This window comes from Capsaspora owczarzaki, assembly GCF_000151315.2.
Source record: "Capsaspora owczarzaki ATCC 30864 unplaced genomic scaffold supercont2.7, whole genome shotgun sequence".
NCBI classification, from domain to species: domain Eukaryota; class Filasterea; order Ministeriida; family Capsasporidae; genus Capsaspora; species Capsaspora owczarzaki.
In genome coordinates, this window is record NW_011887298.1 from 780,834 (window position 1) to 793,597 (window position 12,764).

Here is a 12,764-nt window from a genome sequence, read left to right on the forward strand (position 1 = left end):
CAACCAAAACAATCCTCACGCTATTGCTTTTTGTTACATGATGTTGTGTGTTGATTTTCCATTTGTTATTTCATTTACTAGGTTTTTCGATATTTTGTCTCAGATGTTTCAGATGCCACTCCTTTTTGTTGTTTTCCATTTGTTTTTAATATTTTATTGGTTTTTTTTTTTTTTTTTTTTTTTTTTTGCCTTTTGCTTTTTCCGTCATCATTCAACCATGCATCGGCTGGAGAGCCACAGAGCCACACATTCGCGCCGCTGACGTTCTGCCACGTGTGTCAAGCGCAGATGTGGGGCCTGTTCAAGCAAGGCCTGAAGTGTGTTGGTAAGGCGCTGGTCGAATGCTCCGTGCAGAACGAGACCCAAGAACGGAGACCGAGACCGAGACTCCCGTTCTCGCTCGTTCTCGCTCTCGCACGCCATGCACCGCATTACGTTTCGCGTCTCCCAATCTTGCGTTTGACTCGCTCGCTTCCATCAACATGGAGACTAAAACAACACCAAATCGTCAAACAATGTTTCCCTTTGATTGCGGTTCGTTTCAACCTTAAATTTTGTTTCCTTTTTGCTTTTTGTGTCATCGATTGTCGGCGTTTCACAAAAAAAAAAAAAAAAAAAAAAAAAAAAAAAACCTAACGAACACAGGAAACAAAGCGACGGTCGTTCACTACGACGACATTCAGCAGGTTGCAACGTAACAAAAAGAGCATTGAAGGACTGATATCGCTTCGATATCTGGACGCGAGCAGGGGGTTGGATGAGCTGTTGATGGACTACGGCTGGTGTTTGGTTGGCTACGGCAATCCGAAACTTTTGTTTGTTGGCTGCACGTTTTCAAAGTCCTTCTAACACTGCCTTGTGTTGTCATGTCTCGCTGCTTTATGTGTGTGTTTGTGTGTGTGTGTGTGTGTGTGTGTGTGTTTGTCGCTTCCAGAATGCTCGCTGGCGTGCCACGACCATTGCGCCAAGGACGCGCCGGCGTGCTTGGGCCTCGACGCAGTTGCCACAATTGACAGCTCGCCGACCCGCCTCCCGCCCAATGCGAGCACCCAGAGCCTGTCGCTGGGCCTGGGCACGGGTTCGGTCACCGCATCCACGGGCTCGCTGGGCAGTAATTTGTCGGCCTCGGCGTCCGCTGTCGCCAGTCCCGCGGACGGCAATCGTCACCTTTACCATAGCCTCAGCGTCCAGCCTCGCAAAACGCCATCTGCTGCGTAAGTTTTTTTGTGTGTGTGTGCTCAGCTCTAGTTGGACGTTTCACGTTGTATTATTATCATTGTTGATGCTTTGTTTTGATGGAAGTTGAGCTTTTTCTGTTTGGCATACGTTTCGTTTTTGCTCAACTAACCTCGCTTGCTCTGGCAAAACGATTCTTGGTGACTCATCGCCCATCGTACCGAATTGTGCAAAAATTGCGTCTCGCAGATACGCCCGATCCTTTCGCAGTCGCAGCCATCGACGGGCGACGCTTCAAGACTCCTGTGATGCGCAAAACTCATGCACCCGTCTGGAATTTTTCCTTCCACTGGTACGAGCTGCAACTTTGATTGATTGGGTTTTCGTCGCATGCCCGCGGTTGTAATGCCTTGTTGGCGCAGCGCACTGACTCGGTGCCTTTGCGTGTGTCACGATTCATGTCGTGTTTGTGTGTTTGGGCGGTTTTTCGTGCTTTTCATCAAACCAGCTCTGTCAACCCTACTTCCTCGATCGTTATTGTCGTCTATGACAACAAGCGGCTGGCGGATGGACAAGTCGATGCCATCCTCGCTGGCGCGAATGCGACTGCCGTAGGAAGTCTGCCCGCGTTTCTTGGGATGGCTGTGTTGTCAATGGCTGCATTCGACGCTGCTGGTTTGGCTCGTGGTGTTCAGCTTTCGTTTCGTTTGAAGCGAACGCATGATTCAGAGTTTGTGACAGGGGCCCTTGTCTTGGGAGCCAGGACGGCATCTGTAAAAATGTTTGCGCTTTTGAAGAAGGTTGATTGTCCAAAGTTGGCTTCTGGCAACTCATGAATCCTCTTTTGCGCGTTTGTTGTTCTCGCCTGTACAGGACTTGGCCAAACGATCCTCCACCATCTCTATTCGAACCAAGCGGACCTCGTCCTTCGCCTCGCCTATCACGTCGCCAATCACCTCACCGATAGCCTCTCCAACCGATTCCTCTCCTATTTCGCCAGGTGCTGTGGCCATGGAAGCAGAGTGGCAAGCCCGGATTGCAGCAGACGAAGCTGCGCCATTGCCGCCAGGGTGAGTGTGCCTGCAGGGATTTCGTGCCGAATTCTTTTCGCTCAATGGTTGGCTTTCTCTTTTGTTTTTCTTCTTTTTTTCGCTTTCTCAGATGGCAAGAGCAAATCGATTCCAGCGGACGGCCATTTTTCGTCAATAACGATACTCGTCAAGTCTCCTATTCATCTCCCAGCATTTTGTGCGTTCTGGTGCTTGGAAAGCGAAACTATCGCTCTTGTTTCTTACTCTTCGGTTTTTTGCTGGATTACAGGCTTGCATCTTCAAGAGACTCTGTTGCCGCCAATGAACGAAACAACCAACTCAATTATCAATACTATGCTCTCACACCTCCAAACTCAGGTGCCAATGGCTCTTGGATTTGCCTAAGCGTCAAAGAAGTGCTGCTCACGCTCAACCTTTTCTGTGTGTTTTGCGTTGACTTGAATAGGCACTGCTTCTCGGTCTCTCATTCCACCCGTGCCGTCAGCACCTTCAACGTCCATCGTTGAGATGCCAGCTGGCGACGACACCTCTCCTGTTCGGATGGCAACTGTTGAGATTTCGTGGGTCAAACCCGCCGCCAGCAAAGACGAAATTCGATTCGTTCTGCAGTGCATGCAGCTCGGTACGTCAGATGCTGACTTTCCGACTGCTGTTTCTTTCGAAGAGATTTGCTGTGTTGGCTCGACACTGACCTCTTTTTTGTTTTTTGTTTTTTTCGTTTGTTTTTTCTTCTTTTTTTTTGCTGTTGGTTCGGCAGCCCAAACGAATCGCAGATATCGAGCAGGCAGCGTTCTGAGCACTGTCAGTGACGTCGTTGATAGCAGTGATGACGAAGATTTGTTTGCCTTTACGGCACATGAAGCCAACTCGCGAGACGTTCCTGGTAGTCCGGCAGGGAGAGCTCAGACGCTCTCTGCTGGCTCCCACTTGTCCCGGCAACGAACCCTCTCGAGCACCTCTGCGACCCAAGGAGAGTCCCCACAAAAGTCATCCATCTCTGGCGCGTTCGTCGACATGTATCGTGGAGCTGGAACTGTCTACACGGCGCAGCTTGCCGTCGGCTATGAGCACTATTTCCGGGTGCGAGCCGTCAATTCGTACGGATCTAGTGATTGGAGCATCTCGTCGCGGCCTCTCCTGCTCGAGAATGGCAGCAGTAAAGCACTGGCAGACGGCTCCTCTGGAGCCCATTTATCGCCGCCATTCTTCTCTATCGCCGCCATTCTTCTCTACTAATTCGCAAGAAGCGTCGCCGGTAGTCGCTTTCCACTCCAATGTGGATGGCGTCAATGCAGCGTCAGCGGGCGGCGGCAGCAGCAACCACAATAGCAACTCGCCTCGTCGCCAGCCTCCCAGCAGTGCTCCGCTACCGGTCACCGATAATCGGCCCCATTGTCGGTTCTTCATGGCCGGACAATGCGTTCGGGGCTCTCGGTGCCCGTTCTCGCACGGAAGCGGGCCGCAAACGCCGGAAGATGTGCTCGTGGCCGCCATGGCTGCTGTGATGCAAAGCGATGCAGATACCAATCTTGCCGCTGCGATAGCTGCGTCTCTTTTCGAGTATGAACAGCACAATATTGAGGCTGCGGCCTCTCCACCCGATCCATCACCGCTGGGTCAAATGAGGCGCGACTTTAATGCCAAGCAGCGCAAAATTCGGTATGTCCCCCCCCCGCTCCCACCCTGATTTGTTTGGTGCGCGTTTGCAGCTCCGTTGGAGGTTTTATGGGGGTTTCAACATTTTCACTTGTTGTGTTTTTTGGCCGTTTCCTGTTTTCATAGATCTTCGTTGCAAGCATCGCCAGGCGAGTGCCACTTGAAAGTACATCGGGCTTCGCTTTTCCAGTCATCAGAGCGCGAGGTTATGAAACGGCCCACCAAGATTCTCAAGAAGCACCTGTTTGTGCATTTCGATGACGAGGGCGGCCTTGACTACGGTGGCCTCGCTCGCGAATGGATTTTTCTCTTGTCTCACGAAATGTTCAATCCCTTCTACGGGCTGTTTGAATACTCGTCCGAGACAAACTACACTCTTCAAATCAATCCCAACTCAATCACCAATCCAGACTGCCTCCGCCATTTCGAGTTTGTCGGGCGAATGGTGGGACTCGCCACCTTCCACCGTCACTTCATTGATGCCGCTTTCGTCAGTACATTCTACAAGCAACTACTGCGGCGACCGCTTCAACTCGGTGATCTTCAGCACGTCGATCCTGAGCTTCATCGAAGCATGATTTGGATTTTGTACGTCAATCAAGTCGCATGGGGTTGGTTGCCTGCCGGAAGGACAATCACTCACTCACGTTCATGCTCTTGTTGAATGCAGGGAGAACGACGTCACAGACGTGATTGACCAGACTTTCACGGTGGACGTCGACAAGTTTGGAATGACCGTCACTCAAGAGCTCATCCCGAACGGAGCTCAGATTCAGGTCACTGAAGACAACAAGAAGCGCTTTGTCGAGTATGTCACCGTCCCCACTGCTCCATGTGGAAGTGCTTCTGCATGCGTCTTACTGTTGGTTGTGCGTGTGCTCTGACCCACTCAGTGCGATGGCGCAGTGGCGCTTCTTCCGTGGCACCGAGCGACAGATGCGCGCATTCATGACTGGATTCTACGAGTTCGTTCCTCTTGAAGAGATTCGTCACCTCGACGAGAGCGAGCTCGAGGTACTGATTTGAGAGACGATTCGAGGGGCCGCCCGTCCGCGTCTGCTCATTCGAGGGGCCGCCCGTCCGCGTCTGCTCATTTTTTTTTCTTTGTTTTTTTTTTTGGTTTTTTTTTTGGTTTTTTTCTCTCCTCCTTTTGTTTGTGCGCAGTTTTTGATTTCAGGCCTTCGTCAGCTTGACATTGAAGATTGGGAAAATCACACTGATTACACCGGTTACGACAAGACCGATGAGCAAGTGATTTGGTTCTGGAAATGCTTGCGAGAAATGGATGCTGAAAAACAAGCCAAGCTGCTCCAGTTTGTTACTGGCACCTCTCGAGTAAGTAGAGCTACGTGCTATTTCTACATTCCCCAACTGTGAAGCACGTTGCTCACTCTTTTGACTTTCGGCTGTTTTATGTGCCGCAGGTTCCTCTGGAAGGGTTTCGGGCTCTGCAAGGTACGGGTGCTTTGGAGGCGGTTTCTTGTGTGCAACCACTGCAGCATGGACTAGTGATAGGCAAACTAACTGGTCCTTCTTGTGTTGTGTTCATTGTGCAGGAACCGATCGCGCCAGGCCATTCTGGATTCAGCGCATCCATGATGTCAGTCGCCTTCCAAGCAGCCACACTTGGTAAGAAGCAGATTTTACAAAGAAAGCTGACTCCCAAGAGAGAAGTCCTAACTGTTGCTCGTCTGAACCACCCAACAGCTTTAATCGACTCGATCTTCCTGCGTATAGCTCGTTCGAAATACTGCGCTCCAAGCTGCTGGCTGCGGTCGAAGGCTCGCAAGGCTTTACGAACGAATAGCGATGATATTGGATGGGTCTGGTGTATGGGGTGTGTGCACCGATGGTTTTATTGAATAGACGAGCCCATGCATAAGTCAAGGATGCATCCAGTTGTCCCAATGCTGTCGGGGAGGGTTTGGGACGCGACTATCGCTGAGGTGCAATCTCCTTGGGTAGAATTGCGGGGATGTTGCGGCAGGAGCAGGTACTGGTCGTGGTTGTTCTGTAGGCTCGAGGTGAGTGCTGTAGGCTGGATAAAAGTCGTATCGTGTCGTGAAGGTGTATCGAAAAGCCGAGCTGATGTTCGCGTCGAGTTGGCAATCTTCTCAGACGTAAGCAAGGGCGAAATTGAGTGTGCTTCAGAGTGAAACGCATGGAATGGCTCCTGAAGCAAGAGGTCGAAGCCGTCTGGGTCGGCAGGATTGAAATGATGCGATTGCTGCGTTACTGGGAATGGCGTAGAAGCAACGGTTCTCAAAGATCGAAGTCGTTGAAGAGCGGCTTGAGCTACTGAGACAACATTGGTATTGCGCTGTGGTATACTAGTACTTGTGCGTTTCATTTGCTTGGATTTGAGTTCTGGATGATCTGCAAAGGACAAACACAATCAATCCATTCAGCAAGCCAGGCTTCTCCCACGCACATATCCACTCATCTTGGGGGTGACAGAGCACAAATAATTGGGTACCCCACATGCAGCAGTACGTACCAGCAACGACATGCCGCAGAATTGTAAGCGTTGAGCGAATAGACCGATCAAGTTGCTCCGAGATCCGCTCCACGAGCTTGGAACGTGCTGGCTCTGCTGGTGTGTGCGGTGCAGCATGCGTTGTGGGTGCTAGTGGGGTACTTGCTCGCGGTAACAATGCCGGTGTTGAAGTTCGTGATCGAGGATTGGGAAGCGGATTGGACGCGCCAAGCGTGTAGACTTCAGCGAATGGTGAGGGACCAGGTGCGACATTCACCGTCTCTAAGGAGGCTACTCCAGCTTGTCGTGCTGGAGGTGCTTGTGCCGTCGGTGACGCCGGAACGCGTGGAAAATGCGATCGAGTCATTCGTCGCGAATGCTTGCCTTTAGCAAAAATGCCAGCTCCAAGAACGCGGGCGGTGGCTTGCGCCAGCATATTCTCGTGCGGCGGCAACAATGCGAGTGCTTCTCGTGACTCGGGAACTGCATTATCTGAGCTGGAGCCAGTGGCAGCAGTGATACTTGACAGCGGTTTAGATAGTTTCGCTTGAACGCGATGACGGGCAGCCTCGACATCAGCGCGCGTCTTTCTCTTGGATACATCCACAGGAGATCGTTGGTGAGCGCTCTGACGGGAAGGAGCGGTTGCAGAATTGGGTTTGGATTTCGCCGACGCAGACAACAATGGATGTGCTTTGGTTGATGCACCAAAACTAAAATGGAAGCAAAGGAACGAAGCAGTGTCAAGTGAGACAAGTTGTCAAACAAGCATGTGAAAATCGACAAAGTCCAAATCCAAGAGTGTGTTTTGAATTGTGCTCTGAGAGGCTGTTTTTTTTTTTTTTTTTTTTTTTTTTTTGGCGGGAGTTGAAACGCGCGTTTTTGAATCCGCGCGCGATTTGGCTGTTGAAAAGCGAGCGATGTGCCATCGCCTCGTGTGTGTGTGTGTGTGTGTGTGTGTGTGTGTGTGTGTGTGTGTGTGTGTGCAGGGTCGTTCTTGCGGTACTCGTTCATGGTAGAGCAATCTTTGCTCTGGAGGCTGTGGAGTGGACTGACGGGGGGCGGTAAATCGTTTTGGGCTGTGTGAGAAGCGGACGAGCGTTTACTTGTCTTGAAACAGCGAGAGGACGCGCTGTCGCTGCTCGCGGGCACTGGTCGACTCGTGCGACGCATCATCGGCAGCAACAGTAGCAGTAGATGTGGCTGTGTGGTTTTGAAGATGACTGGCGCGCGGCGGTGTGCGGGCGTCCGTCGGTCGCTTGGCTTGGCTGTGCTCCATTCTTGGCGGGCGTTTCCCCCCCCCCCAGTTCAATGAACAATGTTGGAACAATGAACGACTGGTCTGACGACGGGTTCTGGATTGGAAGATCGTCTGTGCATGGCCAGCATGCAAAAGCAGCCATGCAACACAAACTGAAGAAAAGGTGCAGTTTGTCTCTTTGCGGATGTGCACATTTCATCATTAAATTGGGCAAGCAGGATTTTAGTATTCCAGCAGCGCTCTCCCTGGTGTAATCGAGCATGCGATCGATCATGCAATCGAACATGACTTACAACGTAGATGAGCATACAAGCGTTGACGATGAAACAAGTGGTGGCTCCTTTTTTTTTTCTTTTTTTTTTGGTTTTTCAAACAAATCACCGGTTGATTCAACTCAGACGCTCAAAATACAATCATAGCACACTGTCAACGTATCTAGCATGTAGTACGCTCGTAGCTGTTCTGTGGTTATGCCTGCACGCCAAAGGGAACCGCTTGCCCAGCAATACCAGCGTACAGATTCTGCACGGCACGCATGCACATTGCATTGCGAGTGTTGAACGTTGCACTGCCAATGTGCGGAAGCACAAGACAGTTATCGAGGGTCAGGAGAGGATGCTGTGGAGACAGTGGCTCGGGTGAGGTGACGTCGAGACCAGCTCGGGCGATGCGACCCGTGGTCAGCGCTTCGTAGAGCGCGTCCTGGTCGACAATTCCGCCACGTGCCGAGTTGACAAATGTTGCAGTCGGCTTCATCAAGGCAAAGCGCTCCTTGTTGAACATGAGCTTTGTGTCGTCGGTCAAGGCACAGGTGGCAATCACGAAATCGCTTTCGCGCAAGAGCTGCTCGAGCGGCGTGTGCTGCGGAATCGGCGACGACGAGATGCTTCCATCGTCGTTCACAAAGCGGACTGTCGCGTGATTGACGAGTGCCTGAGCCGCAGGATTACGACCGGAATACAACAGCTTGCCAATGTTGAATCCAGCGAGACGACGCGCGACTGCCGCTCCGATGCGACCCAATCCAACAATGCCGACCGTGCTTCCCGAGATATCAGCGCCGCACATCCAGGTAATATGCCACGGCCCCCAGCGACCGTTCTTGACGCAGGCAGCAGCGGTCGGCAGCAGCCGCGCAGTGGACAGCAGAAGGCTCACTGTGAGATCGGCGGTCGCGTCGGTGAGCACGTCGGGCGTGTTCCCGACCTGCACCCCGCGCGCAGTGCATTCGTGGACTCCAACGTGGTCGTATCCGACCGAGACAGTGCTGACGACCTTGAGCTGCGGCCCTGCAGCGTCGAGCAGCTCGCCGTTGATCTTGTCCGACAGCGTGATGAGCAGGCCACTCGCACCAGCAGCACGGCGCAGCAGCTCTGGCCGCGGCATCGGTCCGCTCGACGCCCACTCGTCCAGGATGTACTTGCCTTCCCTGTGTCGGGTTTGTTCATGTTTGGTTGTTTGGAAGTCAAAACGTCAGTGAATTTGTCAACCAAACACAAAAACAGCCAAATCACGCAAGTCCACTGAATCTGCCCAGGATGGGGACGACGACGACGACGATGGGTACAATATGGATGGAGTGAGACTTACGCAGCACCAGAACGCAAAAGCGCCATTGCAGGCTCAGTCAGTTGGCGCGTCACTAAAATTCGCTGCATTTTGGTGATTCAAGTTTGAAACAACAGCAAACAAACAAACAAACAAACAAAATGACTGAGCAACAAACAAAATCTGAGACGATTTTTGCTTTACTCGATGAGGTTGATGTGAGAAGCGTCTCCCTGAACTGGGACGGTTCATGCAATGTTCATTCAGAGCAAACAGCAACATCAGCAATCGATCTTGTGGTTGAGCCTCATTTCCCCAAGTCCTCCTTTTTATTATTATCACTCTTGTATTATTCTTATTCTTACCAGTCCCCTCGTTCTGGATGAGGCGGCAATGACGATGGCTGCCAACTCGTGCTGCGACGCGCCGACGCTCGAGCTCATCCACGACACTGGCGAAACAGTAACCGAGCGCCCGTCCTTCATTCTGTTCAGCTTCTCAGTGGCCCGGTGTCTGACCTTTCATGTGTGTTTGGCTTGATCCTGGAGTAGGTCTGCGTCCAGTGCGGCGCGGTCGTCGATGCAGGCAGCCTCGTTGCGGCGCCGTGTGAGCGCATCCCTCGCTTTGCATCGTCGGGTCTGGCTGCAAGTGCGCGCCATCATGCTAGCAGTAGTGGTGGTGGTGGTGCTGCTGCTGCAAGTGGCGGTGGTGGCGTTGCGGCGGACAGTGCTTCGGTAATGGTCATCGCTCAGTCTCAGTCGCTCAGTCGCTCAGTCTCTCAGTCTCTCAGGTTGCAACCGAAAACCCTCACCACACTCATGTCACTTTTGTCAACACTTTTGTCAGAGTGGTCAAGGCCTCACGTTTGTGTCGAGCAACGCGCTGGACGAGCATGCGCAGTGGCTCGCCATCGCCAAAGCCGGGCCGCGCTCGCTCCAGTACAAGGCCAATGTCGGACTGGGAACCGATGGAATGACACGTCATATCTACATTGCTGCGTTGCAGGTTGGCAGAGTGCATGCGAATGCGGCTGTCTTCCGTCCAGGTCAAGGAAGTCTTGTATGTCAAATTTAGGTCTGAGAACTTTGCCAGTGTGCGTGTGATGAGCTCACTTCCACTCGGTATGGTTCACTCGGCCACTATCGCAGAGAGTACTTTCGTCGCGTTCGTGCAGCTGGCCCCTTTGGCGGCACGCTTGATTGCATCGCGGCGGCTTGCGTTTATGTTGTCTGTCGCGCGCATAGTATTCCTGCGACATTCCTCCAGCTGGCGGTAAGTGACTGCAGCATGCGTGTATTGCATGCGTTTTGATACGGTGAACGCACACCCCGATCACCGGCAGGTGTAGGCCACAAACTCACTTTTTGTTTCTTCCTTTTTTTTTCTTCCTTGTTTTTTTTTTTTTTTTTTTTGGCTCCCATTTGCACGTCGCCTGGCTTCCTCGTTCATTCTCCTTTATTCCTTAGGAAGCTGCTCAGGTCAATGTCTTTACCTTGCAACGCACGTTCGGGCGACTGGTGCAACATCTCAAACTATCGCTGCCTGCCGTGAACGAAGTGGCACTCGTGGAATCTGTCGTTAAGGCTGTGCCTGAGCTTTCGCATGAAGCAGTCCCGATTCTATCTCAGGTAGCTGATGCGTTCGTTGACGATGATCCGATGGTGTCTTGGAGTTGCTCGCGCTTGCTCAATCTGGCCATCACAGTATGCAATCTGCTTGCTGGAGCTTGGCAAGCAGTCCTGGGTTTCTTCTGGGCGAAGACCGCTTCCAATCGCTCTTGCTGCAACAGACTTGGCCAACCAGATTTATGCTCAAAACGAAAATCTTCCGAGTATTCTTCCGCAGGTAGGTCTTGATTTTTTTTTTGATTTTTTTTTTTGTTGCCGGGGTGGAGAAGGAGGGTGACGATTTGTTCATAAATCTGCCACATGGTCACTTGCCATGATGTCCAGAGACCGTACTTCTAACCACAATAACTGTTCTGACAAACTTTTCGCTTGAACAGCTCTGCGAGAAATTTGGCGTTCATATCAACACAGCTCGTGCTCGTGCTCGCGAGCTGCGACTGAATCTGCTGCAGCACGCCCAGGCTCTGCCCTGGCGGGCCAACATCACCGAACGCAATGTTGTCGCGCATGTCAAGTTGCTGGTGGAGAATCCTTCGTCGTTCACTGGTCTCCGGCCCGTGGACTGCGACGCGGAAGGCAATGCACCAACGACCCTGGCGGTTGCAGACAAGAGTGCCACGAGTAGCTCGGTTGCGAGCGGTGTGCCGCGCTCGTTTGTGTTGGCAACACGCAACTCGGAGCTGCGAATGGCCAAGCTCGAAGCGGCCAAGGCTCGTCTGGTTGCTATTCTCGCTCTCTCTACTGCGCAAACCCAGGAATTGGAAGCGAGTCTGGCTGCCGATCGCGACATGGTCGATCTGCTTTTGGAGCGATTGCTCTTGCACGGTGTTGTAAGGAGTTGGGGTTTGTTTTTTTGTTTTGGTTTTTTGTTTGTTTGTTTGTTTGTTTTCAAACTCAATCTTGTGATTGTTGTCCTTCTGTGCACGCAATGCGTAAATCTTACAGAGCGACACAGACTTGTTGGCACGCTCAGTGTCGCAGCTACACGACATGGCCGAACGCATTGGGCAAGCAACGACAGAATTCGAGACGGACGAAACGCTTACCCCTATGTCGGATGCAGATTCTGCTCTTTACATTCGATCTGCGGCAGAGGTTAGACTCCGAATTCATGAATCTACTGCTCTGCATCTTGTTGTGCCGATTGAGACTGATCGGGGTTGTTGTTGTGCTATTTGTTGTGCAATTTTGCTAGATTTCCTTACTCAGCCAGCTGGACGCCAAGCAAAGAGCGGCAGACCCAGAGACATCACGCTCAACCAAGCGAGCACGACTCGACACAGAAGATGTCTAGTTTGTGGATGTTTGTGTGTCGTTATTGAGTTATTTATTTTATCTGTTTGAGTTTTCATGCTTGTACATCGTGTTAGTATTTCCCAAACGCTTCGCTTGTGTGTACTTGTTCGTGTTTTATCTATACGACTATGTATCTCGTGCAATAAGCAGGGCAGGTCGATGAGAAGTGGTGTTTGGCAAAGCGCTCTCTGAATGGCAGGACAATGCTGACTAGCGCCGTAATGTTTGGCAGGTCCACAAGCCCCGGGAACTGTTTTCTACAGAAACATGTATTCGAGATACGCACACAGAACCTACCAAACTATAGACGGGCAATTGATGGAAAAAGGACAATGCAAGCAAAGCAACTGACATGACTCGATAGCAGCGATGTTTGTTTTTTGAGATTCGGAATTAATCATGTTGCGACCATGTGGCGAGGTATTCCGTCATACAAATCAACAAAAATGTTGGCAATAATATGTACAGTGTGATTGCAAAGCACCGGCGCGCGGTGAGGGGTGTGTAGGCAGGAGTGGGATGGTTTGGAGTTGGTATTTTGGGTTTTCCGTTGTCATATTTTATTGTGAGTTCGTTCGTTTTTCCCCCCCCCCCCTCTCCTTTATGTTTCAAGTGGGCGTCCGTACTTGTCATCCTCGTCCATGCCATTGTTGTGTTGTTGTGTTTTTCAG

At 51.6% G+C, this 12,764-nt stretch overlaps 4 protein-coding genes across 4 annotated transcripts; 2 read left to right on the forward strand and 2 right to left on the reverse strand.

Moving 5' to 3' along the window:
• Positions 1-288: 288 nt before the first annotated feature.
• CAOG_04735 (ubiquitin-protein ligase E3) lies at positions 289-5,691 on the forward strand (the record flags this gene model as incomplete). Its single annotated transcript, XM_004347432.1, has 16 exons — positions 289-325; positions 935-1,214; positions 1,685-1,787; positions 2,050-2,246; positions 2,338-2,424; positions 2,497-2,585; positions 2,674-2,850; positions 2,986-3,384; positions 3,524-3,887; positions 4,011-4,472; positions 4,555-4,692; positions 4,778-4,898; positions 5,049-5,219; positions 5,309-5,339; positions 5,441-5,513; positions 5,592-5,691. The coding sequence occupies 16 exons, from the start codon at positions 289-291 to the stop codon at positions 5,689-5,691; spliced, it is 2,829 nt and encodes a 942-aa protein (XP_004347482.1).
• A 36-nt stretch (positions 5,692-5,727) lies between these two features.
• Positions 5,728-7,687, reverse strand: CAOG_04736 (hypothetical protein). The gene is made up of 3 exons (XM_004347434.2): positions 7,467-7,687; positions 6,382-6,950; positions 5,728-6,260 (listed from the first exon to the last, which is right to left on the reverse strand). Exons 1-3 carry the CDS (start codon positions 7,637-7,639, stop codon positions 5,740-5,742), a joined length of 1,263 nt encoding a protein of 420 aa, XP_004347484.2. The 5' UTR covers positions 7,640-7,687; the 3' UTR covers positions 5,728-5,739.
• Positions 7,688-7,956: 269 nt separating this feature from the next.
• On the reverse strand, positions 7,957-9,323 carry CAOG_04737 (glyoxylate reductase/hydroxypyruvate reductase). The gene is made up of 2 exons (XM_004347436.2): positions 9,212-9,323; positions 7,957-9,050 (listed from the first exon to the last, which is right to left on the reverse strand). Exons 1-2 carry the CDS (start codon positions 9,277-9,279, stop codon positions 8,090-8,092), a joined length of 1,029 nt encoding a protein of 342 aa, XP_004347486.2. The 5' UTR covers positions 9,280-9,323; the 3' UTR covers positions 7,957-8,089.
• Positions 9,324-9,562: 239 nt separating this feature from the next.
• CAOG_04738 (hypothetical protein) lies at positions 9,563-12,189 on the forward strand (the record flags this gene model as incomplete). The annotated part of the gene is made up of 10 exons (XM_004347438.2): positions 9,563-9,631; positions 9,721-9,903; positions 10,016-10,107; positions 10,175-10,228; positions 10,318-10,441; positions 10,636-10,797; positions 10,874-11,014; positions 11,175-11,627; positions 11,743-11,892; positions 11,993-12,189. 10 exons carry the CDS (start codon positions 9,563-9,565, stop codon positions 12,089-12,091), a joined length of 1,527 nt encoding a protein of 508 aa, XP_004347488.1. The 3' UTR covers positions 12,092-12,189.
• Between the last annotated feature and the right edge of the window lie 575 nt (positions 12,190-12,764).